Here is a 10,110-nt window from a genome sequence, read left to right on the forward strand (position 1 = left end):
CAGTTACAGTACCTAGGAGTTGACTTCAGTGATGTCACTGATGGGATGTTTCTAAAAATCCATCCTCTGTAAAACGTCTTCTCTAGTTGTCCTGCATATGTATTCGCTAATGAAGCTGTGTGTTCTGAGCCTGGATCTCTACATTTCTGTATGAACCAGCTTAGAGGGCTAAAGACAGCTTGTGTTTAAATTGAGTGTAAGGCAATTTATGCTTCTAAAGTCATGGTCAGCATTTATTATTGTACTGTGCTGTAAACTTGTTCTGTGCCAAGTCACATTATTTATAGCGTTTTTATAGCGTTATCAAATCTGGTGGCGCTGTGTGTTAGTTTCCTGACTCCCATGTCACATGGTCTGTGATTGAAACTTGTAAAACCGGTTTAATTCGTCACAGCCAGCACTCCGGTTGTAAAGTAGAAGCAGGCGAGATTTCCAGCGAAAAACACCTCCCCCTTCTTCAGGTGTGAGGGTCTTCTGCTCAGAATGAAACGCTAAAATGTAATTTAGGCTCTGAATGGGTTCAATTATGATTTGGGCTTGATTAAGGTCGCTGCCTTTCATCTAAAACCCTACTTGAATCCTTCTAAACTAAAAATCAGTGTTAGTGAGTTCTAAATAAAGAGGTATCCAGGTAACAGTGAAACGGGCGGACAGTCTGGGGAGATCGCCCGTTTTCCATGTAAATAGTTCCCTGGTTCCGCACCCCTTAGTGTTTCTCTCGCTCTCTCTCGGGTCACCTGACCATTAGCTCGAAAGATTTGAGTGCTTTGTGTATATTCTAATGGTAGTGAGGGCAGGGTGTGTGGGAACAGGTTTGGTTGAAATTGCATTGGAGATCTATGTTCTTCACACCTGAAACATTTTCTCTGAAAGCATTTTCTTCGCAGTTTAACCGATCTTGTTACAGCATGTTACAGTTTACTATTATTAACCATATTAATTTTAAGTGCTTAATGTAAAATCTTGTAAAAATATATTTTCATTGTTCAAATATACATTAAGTCTGACTATCATATAATAAGTTAAATACAAAACTAAAGAAAAAATAGGGTTAAATATAATTCAAAATATTTTGCTAACAATGTTAACTGTTTATGAATAATAAAATGTATTAACTAAGGAGTAGGATGGCACAGTTGTTAGTATGTTTTTTGTTTTGTTTCTTTTTCATAAATACAACAGTAGTACCTGATGTCTCAGTGGCTTTCAAAATTAAATTATGCATGCAAACCTGTGAACTAGAAAGATAACTAAGATATCCATCCATTATATTCCATAATATCCATGAAATATATGGCACTGAAATATGTGTGACGCAGTGGCGGCCTGACACGGTGAGGTGCCCTGGCAGCTGTATGATGCAGTGGTGGCCTGGCACGGTGAGGTGCGCTTGCAGCTATGTGACGCAGTGGTGGCCTGGCACGGTGAGGTGCGCTGGCAGCTGTGTGATGCAGTGGTGGTCGGGTATGTAGAGGTACACTGGCAGCTGTGTGTTGTGACGCAGTGGTGGCCTGGCACGGTGAGGTGCACTGGCAGCTGTGTGATGCAGTGGTGGCCTGGCATGGTGAGGTGCGCTGACAGCTGTGTGGTGTGGCGCAGTGGTGGCCTGGCACGGTGAAGTGCGCTGGCAGCTGTGTGGTGTGACGCAGTGGTGGCCTGGCACGGTGAGGTGCACTGGCAGCTGTGTGATGCAGTGGTGGCCTGGCACGGTGAGGTGCGCTGACAGCTGTGTGGTGTGGCGCAGTTGTGGCCTGGCACGGTGAAGTGCGCTGGCAGCTGTGTGGTGTGACGCAGTGGTGGCCTGGTACGGTGAAGTGCACTGGCAGCTGTGTGGTGTGACGCAGTGGTGGCCTGGTACGGTGAGGTGCGCTGGCAGCTGTGTGGTGTGACGCAGTGGTGGCCTGGCACGGTGAAGTGCGCTGGCAGCTGTGTGGTGTGATGCAGTGGTGGCCTGCTACGGTGAGGTGCGCTGGCAGCTGTGTGGTGTGACGCAGTGGTGACCTGGTATGGTGAGGTGCGCTGGCAGCTGTGTGGTGTGACGCAGTGGTGGCCTGGCACGGTGAAGTGCGCTGGCAGCTGTGTGGTGTGATGCAGTGGTGGCCTGGTACGGTGAGGTGCGCTGGCAGCTGTGTGGTGTGACGCAGTGGTGACCTGGTATGGTGAGGTGCGCTGGCAGCTGTGTGGTGTGACGCTGTGGTGGCCTGGCATGGTTACATGCGCTGGCAGCTGTGTGGTGTGACGCAGTGATGGCCTGGCATGGTGAGGTGCGCTGGCAGCTATGTGGTGTTACGCAGTGGTGGCCTGACACGGTGAGGTGCCCTGGCAGCTGTATGATGCAGTGGTGGCCTGGCACGGTGAGGTGCGCTTGCAGCTATGTGACGCAGTGGTGGCCTGGCACGGTGAGGTGCGCTGGCAGCTGTGTGATGCAGTGGTGGTCGGGTATGTAGAGGTGCACTGGCAGCTGTGTGTTGTGACGCAGTGGTGGCCTGGCACGGTGAGGTGCGCTGGCATATAATGAATATATTCATGTGCATCCAACACACAGTTCAACGCTAGCAACTACACAAAATCTAAAATATGAGCTCTACTTGCCACTTACAATACCAACAGTACCAGCTAACTTTAGTAGTGACATTTTCATGGATCTTTTTAACAATAAAATTTACAATTTACAATATACTTTTTTTAGAAAAAAAAGTATATTTCTAAATATCACAACATGATCGAATTTAAGTCATTTTAATAACAATGAATAGTCACCTATGCGTTACAATATAAACATTTATATTGATTTAAATCGCGTTTAAATCACCTTTATTTAAAACCCATAAATAAAGCTGATACTGTTTAGACTTTTAATTATTAAAAACTGTATTAAAGCAGCACGATACACAATGCAACATAAATCGCTATCTTTGTCTTCTGTGTAATAATGTTCACCTCTCTGTCCAGCAAATTTACAATAGTAATAATAATGAACTTTATTGTATATGGCGCCTTTAAAGGTGGCTCCTCAAAGCGCTTTACAGGTTAAAAACAATACTGTTAGGCTGGGAAAACGATTTTTTTTTAAGAAATACAAAATGAGATATAATGATATGTTCCGGCTTAGACATTAACGAAGAGCATAACGCGTATACTGTATACACTGCAAGTACAACCCCCCTCTCTGCAGGAGTGCTGGCTGTGACGAATTGAACCGGTTTCACGGGTATTTTCAAAGTAGGAGGCGAGATTTCCAGCGAAAGACACCTCCCCCCCCCCCCTCAAAAACCCAGTAAGTACAGTACTTACTAGTTAAAGGCTAGGCTCCTCAATGAAATCGCTTTAACATGCTAATGCGTTGGTGTAACAGTCCGGGCGTGGCAAGCTTCTAATTTCAACCCGACTACGGCGAAAGGAACCCTTCTTTCATTAGAAGACAATGAACATATTTTAGCCCGGAATGAATTAATAGCAAACATGGTTTACATAAAAGACATTTTTCCAAGAAAGTTTAGCCTTTGTCACTAATGAAACCACTAAATAAAGACATAAATATAAAAATCTTAAGATTTTTAAAATACATGACTTTGCTAAAATTTATTTGAAAATAAAAACAATTACAACCGCCAGGGGAGAGAGAGAACAGGGGAGGGATGTTGGTTTTGCATAAGGGGCGGGGCTATGGAAATTAGGTCTGTTTGGGAATGTGTAGTTACATGTTCTGGCTGTTTGTGAATTATCGTTGTTGAGTATGGAGTGTTGAGGTATTGATTTTGTGTAATGCTTTATGTTGAAAATTGAGGTGGATTTTGTTTATGATAAACAGGATAAACTGGGATGGGAGGAAGGTTTGGTTTTGCATAAGGGGCGGGATTATTATAATTGGAGGACTTTGCGAGAGTAAAATGGTTTGATATATTTGATTTTGTATTGTGGTTGTTATCTATGTTTTTGGTTGGTATTATGTTTATATGGTTGTTTTTGTTGGTTGGTTGTCATTATGGTTATTAATAATACGATCTATAGTTGAAAACTGAGCCTAAATAAAAAGAAAAAGCAAGTGATTAGGTTTATGAGCAATCTAATTACTTATTCGTTTAAAACGCTATATAAAATAAAGTTTATTATTAATTTGCTGGACAGAGCGGTGAACATTATTATGCATAAGACAAAGATAACGATCCTGATCAGTTTAGAAATCTGTGTACGCTGTAAGGTTTTTACTTCTTAAACTTTTAAAATACACGTTTTGAATAGAAAGAAATCCTCTTCCTGGTACAGTATGTATAGCAAACCGGCACGTCTTTTTTCTCCAATCAGAGGGGTGTCAGATGGTGTCAGCCAATCACCATTCTGAAGCCCTACCATAATCTCTGGTATGGGGAGACCCCAGAATTCTGTCCCATAGTTTAGACAGATGATAGATACTTTTATTGATCCCGTGAGGGAAATAAAGTAAATCATTTTCATTTTAGGAAATTATTAAACGCTCGGTTAAAAGCAAAGGAGATTGTCTGTTATAGTGGACATAAAAACAAGAGTTCGCTGGCATTATATCCTGGAAAACACAGACCGGCGCCAGACCGGTAAAATGCCTGATGAACTAGGGATTGGACAGTTTCCAAGTGCTTGTACAATCGATGGAAATGTTCAAATAAATGTGCAAAAGAAATAAACAAAATAATCATTTATTTCTTTATCATATTGGGTAGCTAATGTCCTCTCTTTGCTAGTTAGTGGCTGTGTTTCTGCATTGGGTAGCAACGGGTGACTGTTCTCAGGCGGAAGATGTAAACAGCTTAATGTTCGTGTTAAATAATTTTTTTAAATTAAAATTCATTCTATACAGCAATCGCATATTTGGGTACCGTTTCATAAAACTTTCATGCTTAAAATGTTTAGGGAGAAATGGAAGACTGGTGTGTATTTTTTCTTTAAACTACCAAGACCAGCCATACACAGTACAGTTTACATACATACAGTAATGTTTATGTTCCTAAATTAATATCGTTTATGACCTTCAGATGCGTTATGCTCCTCTTCTTTTTATGCTCAGCTACTAAAATTTCCCTTTAGTGGTAAAATCCATATAAATATTCAAAACTAAGCGGATTAAAATGTGCACAGTAAAGACATTAAATGATTAAATCTTTGCACTACCAACCAATGCACCACGAGTGCCCCTGTCGGTCATTTTGGCCAGCCAATCACTTACCGCGGTGCCCTCCGGTGCCCTGCGGTGGCTTGTGGGTAGGTTACTGTACCGCGGGTTTTTACCGCGCATTTTGAATGGCTGCATCTGTAAGAGATTGTGTTGGCCATCATCCCTCCTCTACAGAGTGCTCCTACCTTTTTCATTGTGTTGCCAGTTTTATATGTCCCAGCTGTGTCTTATCCCCTTTTCCCTATTTAAGCTCGGCATCTCTGTAGTTCTGGGCTCAGCTTTGGAAGACGGACACCCAGGACCCCACCTGCCAATGGGCACAGGAGTGGCCCGAGAGCACAGGCTTCACCACGGTGTCCTGACCTTCTGAGCCCGGGGCTCGGAGCGCCTTGTCCTGTCAATGTTTTAACTATCCGTATTCCTCGTTCCCTGTTCCCTGTGTCTGTCTTGGATGGATCTCCCGGCACCTGGACCTTGGACTGCGCCCTGATTTCCCCTATTGGACTTCCTTTCGGACTCGTGCACCTGCACTCCCCCCCTGCAACAGATCACAGCCGTCACCACCCCCTGTGTTTCCACCCGCCCTAATCCTGCTGTGTCCTACCTGATGTCCTACTCCAGTCACTTCCGGATGATACCATCTCGCATAGAGTCTATAACTACGCATTTCACGGGAGAAACGGCTCCCATGGCAGAGATTTAACTATTAGGTCGAGTAATGAAAGTTAAGTTAACTTAGCCCGCTTGGCTCAGGGATAACCTCCTGACATAGGACAAGGAGGCTAGAGTCCTTCTGGGAGGCCATGCAGAGAGAACTCTGACCAAGGGGTAGCTGCAGAGGTGGAGATGGGGTGGAAGAGGGATGCGAAAGACAAGTGTAAGGGACAGAGGGAGATAATGTACAGTATCTATGATGGTTGAGTGAGAAAGTGACGTCCTGATTAATTACAAATTACAGATAGCTGAGCTTTCATCATAAACTCCTTTAAAAAAGTTGAATTCATGTTTAAGCCTTCAAGAACCAGGGCTTGGTTTATTAAACGCCAATCTTTAGAAAGAGGTAACCCAGAAAACTAACTGCACTCAGGCTCTGCAGGACCGCAATTGGACACTGGTAGTCAACAAGACAAAAGAGAGACAAGCAGAAAACATACACCCTTCAAATATTTTATTGACGCACTTATCATTTTAAAATATTTAGTATTACAGAAATACTAAATATGTTCCAGGCACCAAAATGATTATTGAAATGAAGTTTAATATTATAATAATTTAATGAAATTATTTAATAATCATTTTTTAGTTATTACAAAAATTAAGGAAAAAAAACAAGTACTGTATACTGAAGATGATTAAATGCAATAGCTCTGAACAATCCAAAACAAATGGCTTGACATACAATTAGTTCTAATTATCATATCAAATTGTAGTCTAAAAGATAAATTTACTCAAACAAATTCCTTGATCAGAAGAAATTAAGCAAATTAGTATACTTATGCTGTTGAAGGAAATACCCATTTTACTAGATAACAGCAAAAGCTAAATAGCTTTGAATGTTAAATTACTGGCATTTGCCTATATAAATGCTCTGTAAGGTAAAGTATCTGCTTGCATGTAACTACTAAACTGTTTTAGTTAACGATAGGCTCTTCCTTTATTGCCACTTTCGAAACTGAAGCTCCGGTCCATGTCCCAGTGATAGTGGCCTGGTGTCCGAAGACAGTGAGCACCTTCGCTGTGTAAGGAACATCAATGATCCCCTTCTGGACTACAGCCTTGAATCTCACAGCCTCCCCAGGGGGCACTGTAGCACTCAGGCTGGATGTATTAACAATCTGCAATGAAAGAAGCAAAAGCCATTGGCTGGGGTCTCTGCTTTCAGACAACAGTGGCAAATACATCATTGAAAACCAGTAAGCTAAAGCAGTTCACTGGTTATGGCAATAAAAAAACAAAGGAAGAGGTAAAGGTTTATTCCATGCTGAAAGGGAAAGAAAAGAGACAGTGTTTCATCTGTGGAGCCTTTTCAGATGTGCTTGAACTTAATTAAAAAAAACAAGGCAATTTAAGGTATGTAGTTAAGTTGTAGTTAAAATATGCACAACAACAGTGTTCTAGTATCAAAGTTTCCATGTTAGTCAAGTGCCCTGTTTTCTACTTCCATTCCACATACATAAAAAAGTGAAGTCTTGCTCAATTTCTTTGAGTAACAGCCCAAGGGGGCTTAAAAGCTCCATTAATCTTTAATAGCTTAATCCAGTACTGGCAACATACTGTACCTCTTTCCTTTCTGTCTCTGTAAAACTCCAGTTGTGAGTAGTACTGGCATTAATAGAGACTGTGGTTTCATTCGCAGCCAACAATGGGATTCCAGCTTGAAAAGTTGTTGATGCTCCAACTTCCACAGTAAATCCATGAGAATGGGTGAAAGAGCTTTCCAGGGTAACAGTTTCAGAAAACCTGAAAAAAAAATCACATTCTATTTTACAACTTCTTGTTTCGAAGATGCAGACTGTATCAACCTGGCTGCACCACACTGGGAGAAGGAGGACTTGTGCAAGTACTCGCCTGACATACCAGCCGGGTGAATTTCATGAACTTCAGAGATAGTGAAGATGGCAAGAGAGGGTTTTTTCATGTTGTTACTACTTGCTCAAATTGTGGCTGACTAAAGCCTACCCAAACCTGCTGACACTCTCCAGGTGTGGAACCTCCCAGTCACAGACAGCTGATGGTGCATTTGCAATTTCCCTCACGGGATCAATAAAGTATTTATCTAAGTAAAGCCATTCACCATGAGAAGAACATGCAAAATCCTCACGAAGGAGGACTGAGCTAGAGACAAACTCAGGATTCAACAGTTTAGAAGTAGTTGCTTTGCAAGTTTCTGTCTGTTGTTTTGCAATGTTAGTAATTTTTTTATCTTCTGCTGGTGTTCCTTCATCTTTCCTGTCACACATTCTAATTCTCCTCAAGCCCGAAAATACCCTCATGACATCATCATTAAATTCAGCATTTATAGAATGGACAGGAAGGTAAGTTGATAGTTTTTCAAATATATTGCAGTACATTGATGATGACGATGATGATGATTACAAGTAACAAGGACTCCCCTCCACTACCACCAATGAGTAGCTCTGCCAGAGTGTACCAATACACTCATCACACAGCAGCTCTCAGTGGGGAGGAGAACAGAGAGATGAGGCCAGTTCATAGATGGAGATTACTGGGAGGCCATGATTGTTAAATGCCAATCTGAAATTTGTCCAGGACACCAGGGTAACACCCCTACACTTTTTGAGAAACACCCTGTTATTTTTAATGACCACAGAGAGTCAGGGCATCGGTTTTATGTCTCTTCCATCTCACATTATAGTGTCCCTGTCACTATACTGGGGCATTAGGACCCACACAGACTGCAGGGTGGGCACCCCCCACTGGTCCCACTAACACCTCTTCCAGCAGCAACCTTAGCTTTCTCAGGAGGTCTCCCATACAGGTACTGGCCAGGCTCACACCTGCTGGGCTGCCAGTTGTGTTGCAGTGTGGTGATTCTTCTTCTATAACACTTCTATAACATTTTTTAAATTTCTTAAAGTCAAATTGAGAGTCAAGTGATTTACTGACAGGTTAGAGTTGAACATATATGTGGAAATGAATCTAAAGGTAGATTTTTCATTTCATAATATCTCAAAATAAATTTTCAGACATCATTAAATTCAAATTTTGTTACGCTTAAACATCTTTGTGTTAAGTTTGCCAAATGATTACCAGCAGTCCCACAATTTAAGTTTTAGATCTATTGGCAGTGTATTTTGTGTGTATTTTTTGTAAGCATTGTGTATTTTGTGATATACAGAACAATGAAAATACAACTTAGAATGCAGCACTTACTGGAAAGTTGCAGTGTAAGGAACAGAGCCAGTAGAGTTGTCACAGTCATGTTGCCCAACTGTCAGAGGCTCTTTTGAAAGAATCTTTGCATCTTTAACAGAGAAATCCAAACTTAAAATTTGACTTATGGTTTTATCTTGCGTGAGGGCGAGGATTGGGAATTGATTGTAGCCAGATCCAAGATTCTGTGCTCTTCCAATCCAGTTATCACTTGCAAACCTGGGTGGTGGGGCAGTGTAGATCTTCCCTCCATTCTTGGAGACACACCACAGATTGCCATCAGGAGAGAAGGCCATGAAATGGGTAAGTTCTGTCCAGCCTCCAGATCCAATAATTTCACTGTTTTTATACCAGTTGTAGTTCATATCATTCGGAGGGCTTCCTTTAAGCAGCTTCCCTTCTGTGGTCACAGTATGCAGGATACCCGCAGGGTCAAAGAACAGAGAAGGGAAGCACCATCCTCCAGTTCCTATCTTCGTAGCAACCCTGTACATCCAGGACACGTACTCATTCTCAGGAGGGGGACCCCTGTACAGTTCACCACTCTTCATGACAACATAGAGTGTGCCGTTTGGATGGAAAAAGAGGGAATGAACTTGATCCCACCCAGACCTTCCTACACACCGAGCTTTCTGCTTCAGCCAGTTCTCATCTGGATTCGCTGGAGGAGACCCAGAATACAGCTGTGCATCACGGACTGCAAACATTGTTCCTTGAGGGCTGAAGGCGACGTGAGAGATGCCTTGCAGATTTCCCACATACTTCGAATACTCACTGAAGTTGTCATTGTAATTATTTGGGGGAAGTCCAATCTTGATACGCCCTGATCTTTCCATGGCAAACAGCACCATACCTTTCCAAAAAAAAACAAAACTTTTATAATCAAATAGTGAACAAAATAACCAATTTCACCAACTTCAAATATTCTAATCTTTAAAAGACCATTATATAATAGTAATACATTTAATATAAAATCTAACTGACTAATGAAAACAAAGCAATAAGAAAAAAGGACAGAGTGTAATGGTTTATTAGGATTTGGTGTCCGCCCAAAGTGGGAAAATGAT

The 10,110-nt window shown here is 42.0% G+C and overlaps 1 protein-coding gene across 1 annotated transcript; it reads right to left on the reverse strand.

Moving 5' to 3' along the window:
• Positions 1–6,764: 6,764 nt before the first annotated feature.
• Positions 6,765–9,894, reverse strand: LOC148817427 (uncharacterized). The gene is made up of 3 exons (XM_088938302.1): positions 9,044–9,894; positions 7,429–7,609; positions 6,765–6,984 (listed from the first exon to the last, which is right to left on the reverse strand). The coding sequence occupies exons 1-3, from the start codon at positions 9,892–9,894 to the stop codon at positions 6,781–6,783; spliced, it is 1,236 nt and encodes a 411-aa protein (XP_088794428.1). The 3' UTR covers positions 6,765–6,780.
• Positions 9,895–10,110: the final 216 nt, after the last annotated feature.

Source organism: Atractosteus spatula, chromosome 20 (assembly GCF_055471065.1).
Source record: "Atractosteus spatula isolate fAtrSpa1 chromosome 20, fAtrSpa1.hap1, whole genome shotgun sequence".
NCBI classification, from domain to species: Eukaryota; Metazoa; Chordata; class Actinopteri; order Semionotiformes; family Lepisosteidae; genus Atractosteus; species Atractosteus spatula.

Bases quoted from the DNA above. Each gene is read 5' to 3' on its own strand.
- LOC148817427 (XM_088938302.1), bottom strand. From the start codon at position 9,894: ATGGTGCTGTTTGCCATGGAAAGATCAGGGCGTATCAAGATTGGACTT. The intron at 7,610-9,043 runs GTAAGTGCTGCA...TTTTTTTTTCAG, and splicing joins CCTTACACTGCAACTTTCCA to GTTTTCTGAAACTGTTACCC. The intron at 6,985-7,428 runs GTACAGTATGTT...CTTTCATTGCAG, and splicing joins CAGAGACAGAAAGGAAAGAG to ATTGTTAATACATCCAGCCT.